The 22833-nt window shown below is 40.0% G+C and overlaps 1 protein-coding gene across 1 annotated transcript in view; it reads left to right on the top strand.

Moving 5' to 3' along the window:
- Positions 1–14847, top strand: part of CCDC80 (coiled-coil domain containing 80) — a 34388-nt gene extending 19541 nt beyond the window's left edge. The window contains exons 4-8 of the mRNA XM_059391971.1: positions 1719–1855; positions 3502–3650; positions 10038–10141; positions 13244–13324; positions 14344–14847. Coding sequence (XP_059247954.1) covers positions 1719–1855; positions 3502–3650; positions 10038–10141; positions 13244–13324; positions 14344–14690 — 818 coding nt within the window. The 3' untranslated portion in view covers positions 14691–14847. The remainder of the gene's footprint in view (positions 1–1718; positions 1856–3501; positions 3651–10037; positions 10142–13243; positions 13325–14343) is intronic.
- Positions 14848–22833: the final 7986 nt, after the last annotated feature.

The following is a 22833-nucleotide window of genomic DNA, read 5'->3' on the forward strand; positions in this document are numbered from 1 at the left end:
CAGGCAGAGAGAGAAAGTGGGGGAAGCAGGTTCCCTGCTGAGCAGAGAGCCCGATGCGGGGCTCAATCCCAGGACCCTGGGATCATGAGCTGAGCCGAAGGCAGAGGCTTTAACCCACTGAGCCACCCAGGCACCCCTCCTTGTTAAATTTTAACTACTATAGCCATGTGTGGAATAAACAGTGAATGTTTCCACTCACCTTTTCCATTTCCTAGAGGCAGCCGTCGTTACCAGCCAGTTGTCCTTCTGGACATTCTCTGGTGTCTATTCCTGTGCATATGTGTTTTCTTTTGTTTTATTTCCTTTTAACCAAGAATAACATCCACTATGCATTTTCTTCAGCTTTTTTTTTTCCCAATGAGACATATTAAACAAAAACCAACATGAATCTGGCAATTCTTTTTCATCACTTTGTAGTTAATTAATGGCAGCAAAAATGTGCATTTAAAAATAGTTTATATGCATGAAGCATGTCATTTTTCATTTTGCAGACAGTGCTTGGTCCTCATATAAGCTATCAGCTCCCATGCCTTTGAACCCGCTCCATAAAGAACTGTCCCAATCTTGGGGAGGAAAATTGGTTCTTTCTCTTTGTGTTTTGATCTTCTTTGGGGGAAATCAAGTTCCTTGTTGGTATACTCTCAGTGATCCTCATCAAATAAATCAAAGTAACAGTTAACTTGTAATCATCCCCTTTTTATCCATAAAAGAGTAATGGTCTATGGTACTCAAGCTTTATAAGCTCTGTATCTGCAAAGCTGAGGTTGTTTCTAGTATGATATTACTCATTGGGTAATAATGCGGATAGTAACTAGTAGAGTCTTTTCACTAATAGATCTATTATCACTTATTTGCTAACTTTAATTTTTTTCACATTTTTTTAAGGACAGGGGATTATTTTGGAAAGGAAGGTTTTTTATAGGGTTGAGGGAAACACTGGGACGTAAAAGGGAAGGAAGTAGCATTTTCATCTCAGAAATGTGAAAATCATTTCCAGAGACGTAGGAGTTGCCATGTTCATACTTCTCATCAACCTAGTGACATCTTTAAGAACCATTTCAAATTATAATAATTTATTTTTAGGATTTAATGTTAAAAAATACATAATGGTTAAAAACTACCATACATTTAGTAGCACTTGGCTGGAAATGGTATTTACTTACAACATTTGTATTATGAAAAGCCCTACATTTCTGGAGTTAAAATGAACCTGTGGCCAGGCTTGAACATAGGGTTATTTTTCTCTATAGCAACAACATAGTTCACTGAGTTCCAAAGTGATTCTCTAATAAAAGTGAAGAAAAGACACAGATTTTAGACTCAACTAAGTAAATAAAACTAAAATAAATTTAAAAACTCCTTGGTGAGGTGGAGTGATGATTCATTCCCAGGGTGGAATTGGCAGTCATCTTCCAGGGATGACTCAGCTGCCTTCACTCTCACTTTGTGCTTTCTGATTCACTACGATCAAGGTAGGCAGATGTGGGGCTTGATCATCTGTAGAATACTGACTTTCAAAATTAGTTTATTCATTTATTTCTGTATTTACTTATCCACTTGGGAAACTTTTGTTCAAATAGAACATTAGTTGAATGTGTGCAATTAATGAAAGCTGTTCTAATTAACTCAGGATGGAGACCGGGAGCCATCACCCATTCGCTTCCTACTTATTTCTGTCTTGTCATATCTATATTTATTCACATTTCATTTGCCTTAAGATAATGAAAAACCCATGCGAGTGGTGGATGATGAGGACTTGGTAGACCAGCATCTCATCGGTGAGCTGAGGAAAGAGTACGGAATGACCTATAATGACTTCTTCATGGTGCTAACAGATGTGGACCTGAGAGTCAAGGTATGGGTTTCTGTTTTAGGTGATACAGTTATATGCCTTTGAATACAACTCGGAATTTTTTTGCCAGTGAATCTATTAGACATATGAATAAGCACAAATTATTTTATAAGTGGGAAGGTTTGGGAATGTTTCAGATATTCCACATTACCTTATAGAATTTGTGCCTAGAAATGCAGTCTATGAAAGAGCTTGGTTGGATGGCCTCCTATGGCCCAGTGGTTTGACTCAGACCAAATTCAGTGTCAAACATTGACACTGATACTGGTTGAATAGCTATGATTTGCCAGGCGCAAGGGATAAAAGGTGAAGAGTATTTGGCTTCTTCCTTCAGGAAAGCCAGATTGAACATGACCTACTCTGAAAGGTCCTGGAAGTTTACCTTCTGATTCAACATGGACAAGATAGCAGAGTTTTATACCTACTTTCTTCCTATGCTTAGGAACAGAAGTTCTGAGGCATGAAAAACTGTGCCATATACTAATGATAATAATAATTATAAAAATAGTAGCAAAAATATCTAACTTTTTAAAGTGTTTTCCACATGACAGGCACTCACCTCAACCCTTTACAATCCCTATCCCAAACTTCTGAGATAAATAACAAGTATTACTTTTATTTCCCAGAAGAAAAAGAGAGGCCCAGAATGGTTAAGTAACTTGCCCAAGTTCACCCAGTTAGCATTGCGCTTCCTACCCATGTGGGTGAGCTCCAGATCGCATCTCTGAACTATTCTTGTACACCAATAGCATACCATGCTACGTGAAAATCATCAGGGAAAAGGTCACCAGGGCTACCAAAATAGCTAATCCATCCTGCACTATTCTTCTGGATCTGGAGAGCGGTCCATTTATTAATCCATTCCTCACTTGTGTTGCCCCACCTCTAAGGCGGGGCTAGATGGATACAAAGGTCTCTGACAGCTTTCACCTTGTAGTTTACTCAATTCCCACTGGAGGCATAGCTCCAAGAGAGGTCCAGACTTCTCTCTAGTTTACATTGCCTATGCTCAGCCAGCCTTCAAATCCATCTTAGGTTGCTGTTGGAAGTCCAGACAGCTAGGATCCAAGAAACTGAATGGCATTATCTTGAAGTTGGATTCCAACTTTTTTCTAAGAATACATATATGAACATGACCTAATTTTAAGTGACACTTGCTCAATAAAACAGTCTCTGGGAATCACAAAGAGTGTATGCAGATTCCTGATGGTCAAAGAACAGTCCTCCTCATAGTGCAAAATTACCATTATAGTTCATGTCAGGTGTTCTAAAAGGTTATTCCATTCCCATGTTGGTTACAGTATTTCTTACCTTCTCTCCAGTTGTGCAGTGAATAGGAATCAGTTTAGTCCCAGAGATAGGGAAGCAAACCTAAGATACATGTAATGAGGAAGGCATGGACCCTTTCCAACAAACATATGCAATTAAGAAATTCTCATAAAAGGTAAGGGACAGTTGTTTCATGGATTCTGAACCTCAAAGCCTCAGCAGAGGTACTTTTGAAGAAGAGAGTTTAGTTTATTAATCAATGTACCCTCCAGGCTCTGATTTCTCCAGTGCTCTCCTGAGTTCTCCCAGGCTCTCTATCCTTCAAACATAGGGAAGAAACACCCTTATACACTATATGCTTTCTATTCTTTCTGAAACAGCAATACTATGAAGTGCCTATATCAATGAAGTCCGTGTTCGATTTGATTGATACATTCCAGTCCCGTATCAAAGACATGGAAAAGCAGAAGAAGGAGGGCATTGCTTGTAAGGAAGACAAGAAGCAGTCATTGGAGAACTTCCTATCCAGGTATCCCACTTTTGGAGACCCTGAGGAGGCAGGTGGGAAGGTGTTCTGGGTGAGCTAATAAAAAGATCAAGGAAACATGAAGTAGACCTGTGTGCAGACCCTCCCTGGTGAAATGTCTGTCTGCTTCATAGCCCCTGGCCACAGGGCTTAGTCTTTTCCTGTTGAAAGTGCTCTGGTTATAATGTTGACTGGGGTCAGCTCCAAGCTTGATTGTTGATTTGGTGGCTTTGGATAGGTCTTTTCTTTCTTTCTGCTCCTCTTGGGGCACAGAATAGAGAATTCTGACCCGGGAGATTTCATTTATTCCACCAGTGAATTTAGAGGGCTTTGTATACAGCATTTTTATTTTACATGTTTATTTATTAGGATACTCTGGTTCCAAACAGGATTTGGAACACTCTCCTTGATTTTCTGCTTCTTTCTAACTCCTCAGAAAACAACAAAAACCCCCTCTAGGACCTCAAAAGAAGAAATTCTCTTGACCCAGCTCCCTGATTCCCTGAGGAGTAGGGTTTATTGAAAACCATTGTATGAAAATTTCAGTAAATACATGGAGAAGATTGTCTTAGAAAATCGCTCTACTTTCTTCCTTCTCCATCACTTCCCTCATGTTGGATAAAAATTCTACAAGGCTTTTGGGGATCTAGAAGGTGAAAACTGCAGAAATTCCTCCCACAGCAAATAAAGGCACAGAAATCTCAGTGTAACATCTCCTCTCCTCACCTCCCACACCTAGTTACACTGTGTGGCCAAGACACTCCAGAAATGGAGCAAGAACTTACTTGGAGTCTCATTAACTTGGAAACTGTTAACTTCCTGTGTATTCTCCATTCATGAGTTGGAAAATCAAGAATGCTATGACTAGTAAGTGGATAGATCATCTGAATTCCTCTAGGTTCAGGATGCTTGGGTCTCTTAAAAGAGAACCTCATGATGTGTAAAGAGCATAGGACTTCTTGTTCATCCAAGTTTGGGGCCTGCAATTTACTAGCTATGTTGATTTCTCTATGCTTCTCAATTAACCTGCCTTAAAAATTTCACCCATAAAGGAGAATATTAGCAAGTAGATCTGACTACAGACTACATCCCAGGGTTGCTGGGATCACTTTTTTTTTCTTTGAGAGAGTGCATGTACTGTAGCCAGAGGAGGGGCAGAGGGAAAGGGAGAGAGAAAATCTTAAGCAGGCTTCACACCCAGCAGAAAGCCCAATAGGGGCTCCATCTCATGACCCTGAGATTATGACCTGAGCCAAAATCAACAGTCGGACACCTAACTGAGCCATCCAGGTGCCCCAAGTGACCACTTTTTGTATGCTCACCTCTCTGCCAAGCACTTCATCTTCCTTTCCAACTTTAATCTTTATAAACAACCCTAGGATCTGAATACTGTAACTATTGTTGTGGTGCAGATGGGACAACTGAGGCTAATGGAGATTAAGTAACTAACTTTTGGTCAACATTGAGCTAGTGCCAGCTCTAGGACTCAGTGGCCCCAGGAGAATCTGGCTCCTAAAGTTCACATTCTTATCTGATACTCCTTTTGAAACTATAATGTGAATTATTTTTAGTCTTGGAGCCAGAAGCCCAGAGTTTGAAGCAAAGGGAGACATCCCTAAAACCACAGGATTTCAGAACTGAAAGGAACTTGAGGTTCTTCCTTCATTCAGATTTTCAGGGTAGTGCAAGCATCTGGACTGAAGACAGAAGGGGTGTGCCTTTATAAGGACTTAAGGTTCAGCTCAGTCTTCAGGCCAGTCTCTTGGCTAAGAAAGGGCTCTAACATTCCACTGGGCAGATGGCTTTTTGTCTAGTCTTGGGGGCACTGAAACATTAGCTTCTGGTCTAGGGTCATCCCTCTCGATGGCACTGACTTACAGGATTGATGAGAAAACCTTTCTGTCACCCTTGAGGTGTTTTTCTTCCTTTTCCTTCCTTCCCCTGCACTCCCCTTCCTTCCCCCCCACCCCTCCCACCTTCCTTCCGTCCTTCCGTCCTTCCTTCCACCTTTCTTGTGGCAGACAAGATTCTTAGAAGTTCAGTTTTGATTTTCACAATTAGAGTCAAATATACCCAAGTAATACATTGAAGACCACAGTTCTCTCTTAAACTTTTAAGTTAGGTTTTTAAGTTGTATTATTCTATTTATAACCTAGAAAACTTTAGCTATCATTTTTAAGGGGCTTTGAATAATGTTTGATCTTGCTTACAAATACCATAATTAAACAATTTTATTTCAAACAGCCATTTTTACATTTAATATGTATTTTTTAAATATTTTATTTATTTATTTGACAGAGAGAGATCACAAGTAGGCAGAGAGGCAGGCAGAGAGACAGAGAGAGGGAAGCAGGCTCCCTGCTGAGCAGAGAGCCTGATATGGGACTCGATCCCAGGACCCTGAGATCATGACCTGAGCCAAAGGCAGAGGCTTTAACCCACTGAGCCATCCAGGCGCCCCTAATATGTATTTTTGAATTGTTTGACATAAACAAACAAAACCTTGCTGAATACTTAAATGATCCAGTAATCTTATAAATACAGTAAATCCAATGTTTTCTCAGATATTCCAGTAACTGCACGCGACTTAGAAACACACATCTAAGCCAATCACTCAATTACACATTCTAATCATAGTCTTAGGGTTGTCATTTTAATAAACCAAATTCTCTTAAATTTCACAATAACATAAATTATGTTTATAAAGACCAGTTTCCTTCTTAGAAATATAGATTATCGCTATGATTCTTTGAAAATCTTCTCTTCTTAGTTCTAAATTTTCCAGGACTAAAAGATGCTTACCTGCTGAACCAACCCTGTAAACTCAAGTCACCTGTCCTCAACAGCAGACAGTTACCACCCAGTTCATTATTGTTATTTATAGCCAAGGATTTGGGCCAGCCGGGAGACCTGCAGCTAGAGACATTCTGAGAGATTTTTCCTACCATCTCCAGGCAGGCTGTCTTTTTATAATTACTGTGTCATGGGTTTCAAACCTTGACAGGAAAAGCTTGACATTATCTCAATTTCAATCATACACAAATCTTGCAGCATTCATTCTGGCTGATCACACATCCGAATCTGGCCTATCTTTGATTTTTAACACTTGTATGCACATTTTTCATCTAAAACCTTTTGTACTGACCAGGACACTATGATATGTAAATGTATTTTCCTTCGAATGTCAGAGTCTTGTACGTATTCAGTACTATGTCAGGAAAAGGCATCAGCTGCAGATACTCAGAATGGATGCAATTCTAATTTGGATGTCCTATAACTGTGCATGATTTGTGGTCACAACTCATGCAATCACTGTGCTGATAATTATCATTGATCTTAAAAATCAAAGCGGAATTTTTTATTATTACCTAGAGGCATGAGTAGATTCCTGAGTTAGATTCCTGGCATCTCCATGTATTAGCTGTGTGATTGGGCTGATGACTTAACTTCTCCAGGTTTTAGTTCTTCATTTGTAAAATGTGAATAATAAGTGTACCTATTCCTAAGATTGTTGTGAAAGGTAAATTCAGTACTAGAGGTAATGATGGGGGATGGGGCATCTGGATGGTTCAGTCCATTAAGCGCCTGCTTTAGCTCAGGTCATGATCCCAGGGTCCTGTGATGGAGCCCCGCATCTGATGCCCTGCTTGGCGGGGGAGCCTGCTTCTACATCTCCCTCTGCCATTCCCCCCATTTCTGCTCTCTGGCTCTCTCTATCTCTCTGTCAAATGAATAAATAAAATCTTGTAAAAAAAATAAACAACAACAAAAAAATAAAGGTAAAGATGGACCACACATTAGTGCAAAGTGAGTAATCAACGAATGCTGGCTATCGGTAGTGTTAGGACCAGTTATTCAGCTCCTAGTTAGAAAACTTTGTCATGAAGGGAGAGGTCGGAGGAGATTTAGTAAACATCTCAGGATTGAAACCAGGCAGAGAGAACGGGGGGAAATTTTTTTTTTTTTTAAATAGAAGTTCTATAAATAAATGAATATCCAATCGGAATTTTCCTTCACATTTGCTGAGTTGTTGGTGAGTCTACACAGCCTGGTTTCAGCTGACCAGACTCTGAAGCCGGTCTGGTCTTCAGTGACACTCATCTGGTTCAGGCTATAATTACGTTCCTCTGAGACAAAAGCCCCAAAGAGTGGGCAAATGCACACTAATTTGGGAGTGCCAGTTAAGAGAAGCAAACACACATACAGCTCACAGAATTTTTATTTACTGATACGTTAAAGTGACAGGAGAACAATTTGTCCGAAATAAGGATCTGGGCCACATTGACATCTCTTGTTACACTCTGTGGAAGTTATTTCCTTCAGTGTTGCAAGCTGGAGCCTCATATCTTAAAGGTCCGTGGGAGAAAGAATCATCCCTTAGGGGAAATGACCTTTGCCTGGTTGTGTCTGCGACAGGGAGTCTCAGATCCTGTCCCTGTCTAATCAGGACAGCATCCAGTGGTGCACACCGGTAAACAAGCCAAAATATACCTCACCCAAAATAGCTCCTTCGAGGATACCCTACAGCTCTGTGTGAGGCCAGGAAGGCTGGCCTGGTTTGGATGCTGGCTGGGGGCCGGGTGGGGGCGGGGCAGTGCTGGGCTGGCATGTCTCCTAAGGAAGCAGGGAGGGTACAGGAGACCCATGTTTGTGATCCGACAGCAGTCACTGTTCCCTTTCCCAGGAGGTCTTGGACAGTCTCAGACATTCCTCTCCCCTCCTCCATGCTAAATACATTCATCTCCCTATTCTCAGTGGACATTTTAGTTTTTCTTTCCCTTTGAAGAGAAACAAGCAGAGGAAGCAAATGTAATGTCACAGCAAGCAGTTTTTGGCAAGCCTTGCTACAGGCGCCCATTGAGGGGTTGTATTTCATCAGACTATCATTTTCTCTCATTCACCCAAACCACTATTCCCCCAAGAGGCCATTTTCTTTGGGGCTGAAAACTCTCGTGTTCACTGTGAGGCTAGAATGGGCACAGGGAGAGAAGTCGTGAATATAATCAACTGGCTTCCAGCTCAGCGAGGGTACTAACATCCCCCGGTTGTCTGCACAGAAGGCAGAATGCAAAACTCCTCCCCTCCAGTGAAAGGGGAATTAGAGACAACTCCATACTGTTAGCCCTTAGATGCATACCCTCTCCTTCCTATCTCCTGAGGGACCCTGACTGCATCAGCCAACCACCAGGATCTCTGAGGGTGATAGACTAGAGAAACCATTAGTACCAACTGTTTGATTGACTAGTTTGGCAAATTACTTCTCTTCTCTAAGCTTCATTTTGTCATCCATCAAATGAAGACAATAGGCTGTGCCTTTACTGACCTCTAATGATTTCTGTGTAGATGAACATGAGCTATGAAATGATACACAAAGGATTAAATCACTTACCATATGGGATTTGGTAGATAAATGTCTGAGGTCTCTTCATAGACAACATCCTCCATCTAGAAGGCCACAGATCCAGCCACTATCTATAGCCATGCCCTCGTGTGGACAACTTACACTGACGGGTTTTAATTTAATTCTTAGGTGTTATGAGCTCTTTGAAGTAAATGCTATTTTTGGTTCAGAGAAAAGGAAAAACTGAGACTTGGATGAACTCCGTGACATGCTCAGGGAACCCAAAAAGTTAGCAGTGACAAAACATGAACTCAGGTTATAAGACAAAAGTTTTCTACTACCCTACAGTGTCAGAGCAGAAACAGGTTTACTGTATTATATGCTTAAATCCTAGGCTCAAGGTGTAGCCCCATTCCACTTTGCAGGAGGGCTCTATAATGTTGGTTTTCTAGTTGGTAGGCTACCTTTTAGAACTTGCATTTGCCGATGGATGAACCACTGGCTACCGAAAAAGATACCTCGGCTTTGTTTTCCCAGGAATCCTCCCTGACTCTTTGAACCACTTCCCCATTTTCCTTCTTCCTGTCACTGTCATCTACTTTAAATTTAGTTCTCTTTTTCTACTCTATTTCTGTCCCTACCTTTGATTCTTGACCCCCTCCAAGCCCTAGTGAACTCTATTAGAACTTGAGTTTTCTTCAGTTCTTCTGATTCCCTCTTTCTGTGGTTACTATATAACATACCATTTTGGCCAGTCTTCATGGCATCTGAGGACCTCATGTCTCCCCAAGTGACCCTACTGGGTGTGGTGGCCAGACTCATGCCTGATGCTTCATGCAAATGCCACAGTAGGCAGACCATGAAGTTATAACAGAAAAACTGCAAGAAATGTGGAAAGGAAGTTTAATGGCTTTGCGGAACTATGAGATATTTCTAAGGGCCAGTGTTTTTTATTCTGGGCATAGGCAACCCCGACAGGCAAAGTGACTGCTCTCTTACATTAGCCTCTCTTGTTTGAAGCAGTAATCACGGTCTCCTGTTTTTTCCAGGTTCCGATGGAGGAGGCGGTTGCTGGTGATCTCTGCCCCTAATGATGAAGACTGGGCCTATTCACAACAGCTCTCGGCCCTCAGTGGCCAGGCCTGCAATTTTGGTGAGTGGGAAGCCTCGTCATCACTGTTTTCCCATACCACCCTCTTCCTGGTCAATTCTAAAATGGAACATAGAAGCTTAGATCATCCAAATATTCCTCAGTCCAGACTGGAGATTCCCAGACACTTACTCAGTTGTATTGAGCATAAAGTTGCTTTCAGACTGGAGCCTTCATCAAATGCAGGGTTTTTTGGGGTTTTTGTTTTATTTTGTTTTTCCTCAATATTCTCCTCTCTGGGGTTCTTCACTGAAGTGTTTGAAAAACCTGCTGTTTTACTTTTAGTGATCTGTGCTATGTACCCTCTGGTTTATTTGGAGTTTTTGTTGTTGTTGTTGTTTTTTAAAATTTGTCTCAACATTCTAAAACTCGGGTATCATCATTTACTTGGGTAATACTTAGCTATAAACACTGGGTCATTCTCCGTAGGTTAAATGTCTTCTGCAAAACAGGAATGGCTTTGAGAATTAATATATTAATGGAAGCATACTGTACTATATCACTATTCCCTTAAAAAGGATTTTGATCTATAATTGGAGAGAAAATACAGCAAGGGGGCACCTGAGTGGCTCAGTGGATTAAAGCCTCTGCCTTCGAGAGACTATGGACTCTGAAAAACAATCTGAGGGGTTTGAAGTGGTGGGTACTAATACCCACCACCTGGGTATTAGAGAGGGCACGGATTGCATGGAGCACTGGGTGTGGTGAAAAAAACAATGAATACTGTTATGCTGAAAATAAATAAATTTAATTAAAAAAAAAAAAAAAGCCTCTGACTTCGGCTCAGGTCATGATCTCAGGGTCCTTGGATCAAGCCCTGCATCGGGCTCTCTGCTCAGCAGGGAGCCTGCTTCCTCCTCTCTCTGTGCCTGCTTCTCTGTGATCTCCGTCTGTCAAATAAATAAATGAAATCTTTTAAAAAAAAAATACAGCAAGATCTGTCAAACAGAATCTTATTTTAGGACAAGTAGGTCAAAGAGAAACATAGTTTATTATTTTTTTTGTAGTGAACTACTCAGTGTTTTAAAAACGAACATTTGCTTTCTTTACCAAAATTATTATCCTAGTGACCTAAAGTATCATTTTGAATAAGGATGCATACAAAGGAAAATGCATAGTACATAGAACTTACTACTAAAATCAGTGGTGAAGCAAGGAGCTAAGGGCAGTTTCAAAACTGGAATTACAATTGAAATCTCATTTAAAATGTACTTCTACAGAGGAAGAATTTTGACAGTCATTGGTGGGAGGGGGGAGTATCTAGAAGCCACAGACTTTAAAAATTCCATTTCTAACTGGATTACAAATGAATCAGCATTATTTTGATACTTCTGCTAGGAAGAAGAATCATTTATTAGTTATAAAACCGTGCTTAGGGGCACCTGGGTGGCTCAGTGGGTTAAGCCGCTGCCTTTGGCTCAGGTCATGATCTCAGGGTCCTGGGATCGAGTCCCACATCGGGCTCTCTGCTCAGCAGGGAGCCTGCTTCCCTCTCTCTCTCTCTCTGCCTGCCTCTCCATCTACTTGTGATTTCTCTCTGTCAAATAAATAAATAAAATCTTTAAAAAAAAAAAAAAAAACAAAACAAAACCGTGCTTAATTTATTTTTAAAAATGGGGGTATAAGTTTTGTCAAGCATTAACAGAGCCTGGGTCTTTACTATGACTCAGTATCTGTAAATTTAAATACATTTTAGTTTTAAGATATAAAATAATAACTCAAAAGAGGTAGACAACAAGCTCATAACAGTAAAAATAACTAGAAAATTCATGATTATTTAATGTATAGTCCTACTATCAAAGTTAATAAATAATGACTTATATCAATATATAAGGTTGGGTTTTTTTGTATTTTAAGTATATTTTAAATTATTTGTAGCCACCAATGTTGCTAGGTAAGGCAGAAGTTTAGAGCGGTTAATAGCCCTTCACAATAAGAATGTAAATAAAATCATGGCTTACTTCAGCTGTCTAAAGGCAGTTTTGGAACAGTTATTAGGTGATGTTTCATTTAATCTCTGCACACAAAACTTAAATCACATTAGTGCAAGCAAACCCTTTTGCAATATACAGGAAATGTAAACAAGTCTTATTTTCCAGGAATAATTAAATTCATGATCTTCCCTTTTGAAAACATGATTCAACGACATTGAGAACAGAATGCTTCACTTCTCTGGGAGAAGAGCAAAGACCACAAACTTTTTTTTTTTTTTTGGATAGCCATTTGCTAGGATTTTAGCCCCTCCTTAAAACAGCCTCAAGCCGTGGCAACTGTCAGTTTTCTCCTCTGAACAATAAACTCCATCGATATTCGTATTATTAGTCCCAAGTTATGACCCTGAATAGATTGACATTTTGTCTTGATATGATATGAAATGATATGATATGAAATCTTGATATGATGAACTAGCAGCCCCCTTGTCCTCCAGTGTTTTTTCTCCTGAATCCCTTGGTGTGCACTTCATCCTCAAAAGAATTCCAACAAGCTACCAAGGCATGACCTTCTCTCCTTTCCTGAAACTTTAGCTGTGGGTAGGAAGCACGCTGTGCTTAAGTGCTTCTCCTTTGAATCCTCTAAGTAAGTGGTAAGAACCTGCCCTTTTCACTGACAAATTTTTGTGCAAGAAAGCTGGAAATATTCCTTTAACAATCACACTGGATAGGTTCTGCTTTTTTCTCCAAGAGACAGTTGAATTAGCCCAGTAAACATCATCCACCTAAACTGTTATAACCTCTGGCATGACTTTTTCTCAGCACTCGAATCAGCTCAGATCATCCCAGATATTTAAATGTTCCGACAGCTTCATTTCTGTTTGTTATTTAATAGAATGACAGTTTAAGAGCAAATTCTTTTATTTCCATCTACAAACAGAGCAAAACAAAACAAAACAAAAACCATATCTGACCCTGTTATTAATCCTAAATCTGAAATTAGGTCTTTTTCAAGGTTTTAAAATTATTTAATGACTCTTTTATTAGAAAAAAATGGAGTATTTTGTCTAATGAAGTTATGTTCTTTTTAATGTAGAGAATCCTAATTGTCAGCTATTGGCCTTTGAAGGTAAAAGATGATTTACCAACGTTATGGTTTTCTTTCTCCTTCCAGGTCTGCGCCACATAACCATTCTGAAACTTTTAGGGGTTGGAGAGGAAGTTGGGGGAGTTTTAGAACTGTTCCCAATTAATGGTAAAGTGTTGTTCTTTTAAAACATTATGAACTACGGTTACATTAAATTAAATTATATTAAACGGTATGCAAGCAGTGAGGGACCGTTAAGGTGAATGCAGTTCACTGAATTCATCCACCTTGTGTGTGCGCATGAGTGTATGTGCACATAAATGGGAAATAGGGTGCAATCATTAATATTGTTTTTAATAGAAAATCGTAAGTGGCAGTAAAAGTAACCATTTTCTTAGCTAGAATAATGCTGTTTATCTGCATAGGACTGTATGATTTACGAAGCATTTTTATCTATGCCACCTCGTTTAATTCTCACAATAATTTTATGAAGCTCATGGATCGTATCTTACTAATCCCCTTTTAATAGATGGGCTCAGTACAGAAAGGCTCAGAGAAGCTGAAAGTAGATGACTAGTGACTCGAGTTTTCAGAAAGCAAATCAGTTCTTCCTTGCAAGATCAAGATCTTCACCAGAGATAGTGGCATAAACCCCTTGGCACGGAAAGCTTCAGTACCCTCCTCCTCCCCCTCCCCCTTTTCACTGCCCATAATAGTTTAAATACATGTATCCACATCTTAGGTAATTGGTATTTTCCCCTTTAAGAAATTTTTTTTGTTATAAGATTTTTGTTCTAAAAAAAGCATCAAAAAGAAAGCCAAATTTGCAAAGAAGTAACTAAGCTAATTGGAAATAAACTTAGAAATATCAACAATATAATCTTTGTTCGTGATACACTTGAAAGAAGTTGATCTTGCCAGAATTAAATTAAAGGACTGGTTTTATATTTTGCAACATTCCTATAAAAAAGACGTCACATGTCCCAAAGTTTGACACTAATAATATTGTAGAACATCAGAGACATTTAATTTCTAGTGGAAAAAGTACAGCAACTTTCTTTAATTGGATTCTGAACCAAAGGACTCATGGGTCCTCTCCCTATTCTCATAGTGATTTCTTCTCATTTTGATCTTTGCTTGAGGGCTGACTGTTCAATCCACTAACAACTTTTCTAACTCTGTTCTAGGGAGTTCTGTTGTGGAGCGAGAAGACATACCAGCCCATTTGGTGAAAGACATCCGGAACTATTTTCAAGTGAGCCCGGAGTACTTCTCCATGCTTCTTGTTGGAAAAGATGGAAATGTCAAATCCTGGTATCCTTCCCCAATGTGGTCCATGGTGATTGTGTATGATTTAATTGATTCCATGCAACTCCGGAGACAGGAAATGGCCATTCAGCAGTCACTGGGAATGCGCTGCCCAGAAGATGAGTACGCAGGCTACGGTTACCATAGCTACCACCAAGGATACCAGGATGGTTACCAGGATGACTACCGTCATCATGAGAGTTACCACCATGGATACCCTTACTGAACAGAAATGCGTAACTTTAGCCCCAGCCACTTCCCCCCGCAGTTGTTAAAGCCACAAGTGGCCAGCTATGTGAAGGAGTTTTTCCACACTGCCTACATTCCCCGCCTTTTTCTTTATGTGTTCTTTCAAAATTAAATAAATAGCAGACTTTTGCCTACTTGTGAGTTGTTATTAAAACCTTAAATCATAAAGATGTTTAAAAGAATGCTCCAGTTCTCTAATTGGAGGGGATCTGGTGCTGAATGGATAATTCCCTCTTCTTATATGATAGATACTATTTGGAATATGAAATTCTATATAAAAGTATTTACACCTCTCATTTACTTTTTTAAAAGTATTCATTGGTAAGTAAAAACTGATAAAGAAAACTAAAGATCACAGTGCAGATGTTTTCAGGAAACATCTGAACACATATAACAGAGGAAACAGCTTCTTAACACTTTTGGAAATGTCAGTCTAGAAATGATTGAGATGGCTCTGCTTTATATTGTGAGTTTCTTTCACAAAGCTTGATACCATCGGAATCCAGTGGTATTGGCCACCAAAGTCAGGAAAAGCACCAAACCCAGCTTTGCTATCATGACCATTTCCTGCCCTGTTTCTCTTATCTTATTGTCTTTTCAGAGCTAGATCAGAGAGCCAGGAAAAGGAATCCCTACATCATCACCAGAATCTGGCACTGCAGCTGGAGATGATACTTTCGGAATTTTGGCAGGTGCCATGGAATTGCTGGCACGGAAAAACGTGACCCTTCACACCTAGCACCTCTCTACTTACTCATTAACAGAACTATTACCATACTGGCATCTTGTAAAAGAAAACTACAAAGAAGGAGATTATATCCAAGGGTCCTTTTGTCTTCAGAGGTAAATGTTACTGAGTTACAATGGACAGAAGTGTAGCTGGAGAGCAAAATACAATCTTTATCCCTGAAAAAGAGGATATGGCAATTCAAACTAAATATGCTCCTTTCCTCCCTCCCTCTTTCCCTGCTGTCTTTCCTACTTTTCTTTTTTTCAACAAACAAACAAACAAACAAACACCAAGTAATACTACCAACAAATATCTGTGAACTTGCCCTGGGCAGTCAGTCTGATTCCCAGGCCTTTAGTATCCTAATGGTGCCAGTCTCTATCGATAATGGGGCTGCTTATTTTTTTGCTCCTCTTATTAATCATTAATTCTCCAGATCATCTTGGTATTGGTTATTAACTCTAACAAGCATAGATATTAATAACTGCATTCAAGCCACATGTGAACATTAGCTCTTAACTATTTGTGCAAATTTGTTTTTATATCCTCTGGACTTTGTTATACATAATTATATTGTAAAAGTGGAATTTGTAGCTCAATAAACTTGAGAAATTCCTTATTTTGCCCTTTGTTCTCCATGAAGCCCATTCATTCTTACCTGTTTCATAGACAACTGAAGTCCAGAGAGTTCAAGTGATTTTAGAACACAGTTCCCTTATTGGGTACATTATGCTCCCGTCCTCACCCCCTTCCAACATGAGAAGCTTTCTTCATCTCACTTTTTAGAACAGTCTATACCAGCTGCACAGTGTGCTGGTGGGAGAACCAGGATGATGTCATTGCTCTTAGATTACCAAGGTGATGGATAGCTTAAAATCACCAATAAAAAAAAATGGATTTCATTACCATTGCTTCTGAAATTATGTAGGGACAATTTCTAAGTAAGAGGCCCAAAGAATCTCAAGTTCAGGAAATATAATAATGAGGGAGTTTCATCTTCCAAGGAAACCAAACAGATAATAGAAAATTTACTTACAGAATAATATGAATAAGGTTCTAGCTTCCACAATCAAAGAAAGACAACACTTTTTCATAACCCAAGATGACTTTTCACTGGCACTGCAATAATAATTAGCAATGTGTCTGAATTCTCTTTCCTCCTGTGAGTAGAGCCAAGAAGCCATGAATCATTATTTGCCGTGCTGTAGATAAGCCATAGCTCAGCAAAGGGACTGAGACACATGTAGAGGAAAATGCTATTGGTAAATGTCCTCAAATCCTGTAATCTGGAAAAACATAAAGTACAAACGGGGATTAAAGAATGAAAAATTAAACAGGAGGATTAGAGAATGAGATCACGTGAATCCCTGTCTTCTGGGAGTTCAGATCGGGTCATTTGTAATCTGGGTATTTTTTGCTCATTGTTTATTTGTTTGTTTGTTTGTTTAAATCTTTTTTTAAAATTTTATTTATTTATTTGACAGACAGAGATCACAAGTAGGCAGGGAGGCAGGCAGAGAGAGAGAGGAGGAAGCAGGCTCCCTGCTGAACAGAGAGCCTGATGCGGGGCTCAATCCCAGAACCCTGGGATCATGACCTGAGCCGAAGGCAGAGGTTTTAACCCACTGAGCCACCCAGGTGCCCCTCATTGTTTGTTTTTTAATGTTCCTTCCAAACAACAGCAACAAAGAAGACATAGTTTTTGAGAATTATTATGGAATTATAGTATGTAGAAAGAAAACACCCAGGAGAGTGAGGGAAATCTGGAAGACTCTGAGGAGGCCAAAGTTGCTGGCTGTTGCAATTCACTTTCATGAATTTCCAGGAATTGTTTTTCACTGGAGAAATCACAGGGCAGAGAGATCCTTCCACAGAGGCAGAGACAGAAGCAGGCAGTCCAGACAGTGGAATCGGTAGAGCCCAGTTGGTCTCATTTTCTGGAGTAGAGTTAACATTGAAGTTCACACTGTCTCAACTTTTAGAGCCTTGGTGATAAAAACAGCTCAAAACCAGAGGCAGTAATGGCTCGATGAGCACTGATGGATGATCTCAGTATTCAATAATGTATGGAAATTTCAGAAGAGAAGCCTCTTGAAAAGAACCCCTGTCTGTTTTTCTGCCACCACTAAGTCCCCTTTCCCTGCAGGATTGCTTTCCTTGCCTTCTTTTTCCACCTTGGGGGCCCTGTACTTAGTGATTTGGGGGGTGCAGATAGTGGGGTGTGCCTGATGAGTACTCTTAACACCATGACAAAGTGAAGCACAGTTAAATGCTACTTCTCTTCAGTTCTCTCAAAGTTGGTGCAAATGTCCCAATGCCAAACTTTCTCTTGGTTTTGGACATATTCTTAAGAACTCAGGAACCAAGGTTAGGACAGTGAGAGGCAAAGGGTCAGTTGTCGTAGAATTCAAGGGAGTCATAAAATGGCCACCGGACTTGGGAAAAGAGCTGGGCCTCACTCTGCCACAGACCGACCTGTATGACCTGAGATGAGTCATTCTACCTGTGGGACTCAGCTCCTCATCTACAAAATGAGAGAGTAGGAATAGATATCTAAGTTACCGTCTAACTCTATGGTATTTATGACTCTTTCTTGGCCTGTAGGGAACAGAATGCTAAACTCAGAGGTTTCCTCTAGTTGAACTAATGTTAAATTCATAGAGAACCCAGACTTCACTAAGGCGGATAGAGACTCCCGGGGCCCAGCCCTTTCCTCCCTTCCTGTCCACTGCTCTCCATTGCTCCTGCTGAGGTGAAGAAAAAGACCAGATGCCTGTCCTGTTTGATTAAGAAAAGAAAAAGAAACAGTCCCCTGGGATGATTTACCACTCTCCTGAGACGCCTCCGCATAGATTTTTTATTTTTTATTTTTTTATTTTTTTTCTCCGCATCGATTATACTTCCACATGCAGGGGCCATTCGGCCTTGAGAGACCACAAAAACATCCCGTTCCCATCCCCCATCACCGTAACCATAAAAACTCACCCCTAACCCAGTCAGGTGCTCAGCCTTTGGGAAAGGATCCCGCTGAGCCCGCCGGTGATAGATAATAAAGCTGCATTTCCCCTGATTTCCATATGCCGCTTGAGATTCCTTGGTCCCTTCAGATTTTCTGCAACATCATAGTTCAGACACCAGTTCCAGGTTCCTTTGGGAATGGAGAAATGTATTGAATAACTTCTTTCCAGCATGGTGCTCTGCTGCAGCTGGACCCAGTGGGCTCATCACCTCTAACTCAGTAATCCTCATTATCTCCATAGAGCCAGACTGGAGCTTCCAAGGACATTCAGGCTGGCAAAGACTGAGCATCTTTAACACTGATGGAGTCTCTCCAACAAGGCAAAACCTTGCTCTCTAACACAATTTCCTAATGTGGCAACCATAGGCATCACCTCTCTCATATCCTGAAGATTGGACAAATGGGGCCGTCCCTGATCAGACTGAAGAGATCTTAAATAATAGCATGTTCCTTCTAGAAAGCAAAAGAGTGATTCCCCATTCCTCTAGTCTATGGGTTGATACTCATAGTGACAGGATGAAGAGAGGGGGTGATTGTAAGTAGCTAAAACTGACCCTGCACAAAATTTTCTTTGGCTTTCCATCTCTTCCACAAGATCCTTTTCCTTTCTCCTGGCCCTTTTCCCTTTTCCAGCCACTTTCTCATGACCTATTCTGGCTTAGCGATGGCTACAATTGATTAGGCATAACTGATAGGCTAAAGGTGCCGTGCTTTCCAAGAATATCTACAATGCAAAGGAAAATCCTTGAAGGAGAGAGGCAGGGAACAAACCACTTCTGGAAGATTGCCAATCCCTAGAAGAAGCCTCACTTTTCAAAAATGTTAGAGAAAGAGTAAATTCCTCTGCAGACCTCACTGTCATGCCATTTGTCTCCGTCAGTCCTCTTTTTTATCTTTAGCTTACTTCTTTGTGATGAGCACTCTTTAGAGAGCCAAAGTAGTGTAGGGTAGGCAGAGGCTGGCATATTGCCAAATTTGGCAAGACCTGATCCCCAACAGCTGAAAGCCTTGTGTATGCAAAGAACCATCTGCTCATTCTGGTTCTTAATCCAAGACACTAGCTTATAGATTAGACTCAAGTTATATAATGACTCAAACATTCATTGTATTTATACTATTTTCTGTGTAGTCTGCTAGAAACCAGGAATATAAACAAAAATAAATTTTTTTTCCCTGCACAGAAGCTCACAGACTAGTAGAGAACAGTCATATGCACCATTCTGAAATACTGTGCATGAATAACCAATATTGGGTCCTCATGTGAGGGGTAAGGGGTGCAGAGGGAACCAAGGAGAGATGAGTGGTGATAGTTCTTCAGTCTTTTGGAGCCTAGATTTATAAATTGTTCTTCCTTTCAAGCTCCACATGATGTGAGCAAGTGCCTTATATTGACTGTCACCATGGTCAAGGGCTTTGGATACTCACAGTGCAAGCACTGCTTCTCCTGGGAACTTCTTCCCTCTCCCACATTTTAGAAGTTGTCTAGATATGAAGTTGTCTATAGAAGATGGCAGCATTAATTCATCTGTAAACACCACACATTCCCTGAGATAACCAAAATGAATAAAAAGTAGTGAATTTATAGGAGAAAACTTCATCAAAATCGAAACTAGAGAATGGCTTTACTCTTATAGCATGAACTTTGAGTTATGCATACCTATTTACTATACTGAACTTGGGGAAACATGGCAGGAGGAAAGATAAGGAATACACTTGTCGTCCATTGCCCACACAGGGTCAGCTAGCTGTCTGAGAGGCCAAAGATAGGCGACATGGCTGTGTCCTCCTAATGTGCCCCTTCTGACTCACCTAGCTTCCTAACTGGAGGAAGGAGGTTTGGAGGTGAGGGTGTATAAATGGAGAACAGAGCTGGTTTACAGAGAGGCTTAGAAATGCTTCATCTTTATCTCTGGGGAGATAAGGCTGTCTGGTTTTTGACCCACAGCCAAGATTACAGGAGTGGGATTTATGATGTGCTCTTTAAAGTCTGGAACTACTCTGGTAATCCCTAGGGTCAGTTTCTTTAATGATGGTTTCCAACTGGCCTAAGGATTGAGTAAATCCAGCTGATTACATGGCCAGCGAAGCATAAAAATCCTGGAAAATCCTGCTTTGAGCTTCCCAAAGTCAAGATTCCTCACACAGATCCTGGCAGTTCAGGCAGGAGACAGTGGAGACAGAGTGGGCTGTATGAACAGATGAGAACCCTGCAGAGCGTAGTCATGAGCTCTCTCTTGGACCACCAATGTCTACGCTCTCCTTTTCTTATTGCACTGTATCCTTGGCCATTAAATAAAAGTGAGTGTACTCTGTGGAGTCTGGTGAGTCCTTTCAAATATAGGAACTTGGGAAATCTTTGCAGGGTGGTGTGTGTATGTGTATATGTATGTATGCATGTGTCTATAGATATTTAAGTATGTATTTGTATATGTATATGTGTGTAAACCTGGTGATTCACAGACCTGTACCCCTGGGGATAAAAATATATGTTTATAAAAAATAAAAAATTAATTAAAAAAATATACAAAATATAGCATTTTATATAGCATAGTAGATGTAAATAGGGTATTAAATATAATATATAAAATATTATATGATATAGAAGTATATGATATAAAAATTCTAGCATTAAATTTCACAGCTGTAGGGAAAATTTATGTGCTACTTTCAAGGCATTTTGCTTAACCTGACTTCGTAACCAAAGTAGGACGTACCACCTACGATAGAGGAATAAGTCAGAACTCAAATGACACCTCCTTCTCACAGATAGGAGACTGTTTGCCCCCGTATTTGTGGATCTAGCCCTAAAAGCAGAAGTTTCAACCAATATAGAAGGAGAGTATCATCTACAAAATTCCCTCATTATAATTTTCTACAAGTCCTGACTTCCTAGAATTCAGGTAAAGAGCAATCAGGCAAAGGAGATTCTACCTATGCCGTTTTGTGGCAAATATTTGACTCAGAGTGTTAAACTTAGTTTAAAAATGAGTACACAGAAACCTTAAAGAAAGGACCCATACAACAGGCATTCAATCACTTGGGCTTAGAAAACAGCTCACCTATAAAAGGAAGAAAAAAATACACAAACACACATCCACACACAATAAAATAGCAGGGAAAGAAACATTTAACTTCTTGCAACACTAAATGATAAAAAAGAGATTTCTGATAGTAAAAAAGGGTGACTCAAATATTTTCCAGACAAGATGCTATTTATGTTAAATGAGTATAGAAAGTAATAAAAAAAAATGTAATTCTTATTTGAGCAATGTGACTAGAAAAAGTGCTGTTAGTAAATAATTGCTAGATGCTAAAAGAAATAAACAACCCAAATCTCAGGGAGTGTATAGTCAAAAGGCCTTTCAGAAGAGAAAAATCTATTTCGTGGCAGCTTCCAGCTGAGAGATAACTTAGCATTAAAAAGTTATGAATGAGGAAATTATGTCATGAACAAATTAAGCTTAATTAGCTGTGATAATTGGGAATACTATTAATTGTTGAAACAAAAGGTACAAAACAACAACAAAAAAATTGAATGGGGGCACCTGGGTGGCTCAGTGGGTTAAGCCTCTGCCTTCAGCTCAGGTCATGATCCCAGAGTACTGGGATTGAGCCCCACATCAGGCTCTCTGCTCAGCAGGGAGCCTGCTTCCCTTCCTCTCTCTCTGCCTGCCTCTCTGCCTGCCTCTCTGCCTGCTTGTGATCGCTGTCTGTCAAATAAATAAAAAATCTTAAAAAAAAAAAAATTGAATGAACTTCCAAATTTCACCATGCCTATGACCTTAATTTCAAAAGGAATCAATCACTATTTTATGCCCCACAAGAGAACACACTGTCGATGAAACATACTACTTTTCATGACTTAGAATTTTTACTTTACATTTCTTTAAAGAGCTCTTAAAGACATATGTACCATTTTCTGGTTACATAAAAAGGGAAACTGAAACTTAAATAAATAAATTAAGCTATTTCTAAAACATCTTCCCATTTTGAGCCTAAAATCTTTTAAGTCACTTTCTGACAGAGAGCTACAGATGTTTGAGGTTTTCCAGAGTTCTCTGGGCCCTTGAAGAACTGATGATGATGTAGGATTTCTTCAGTTTCTCTGTCTCCAGGGTTTTCAAAAACTTTCAAGCTATTGACACCCATTTTGTAAAATGTGATCCTGGCATGTTCCTGATCTTACCAGGAGGTCTCATTGGAAGATTTTTCAGACAACAACCAGGACTCTTACCCTCTCCTCAAATGGTTTGATTTTTTTTTTAGGGGGGTGCGGGGGGTTGCAGAGGGAGAGAGAGAATCTTAATGAGCTCCACGCCCAGCACAGAGCCCTACCCCAGGCTTGCTCTCACAACACTGAGATCATGACCT

This window comes from Mustela nigripes, chromosome 2 (genome assembly GCF_022355385.1).
Source record: "Mustela nigripes isolate SB6536 chromosome 2, MUSNIG.SB6536, whole genome shotgun sequence".
NCBI classification, from domain to species: domain Eukaryota; kingdom Metazoa; phylum Chordata; class Mammalia; order Carnivora; family Mustelidae; genus Mustela; species Mustela nigripes.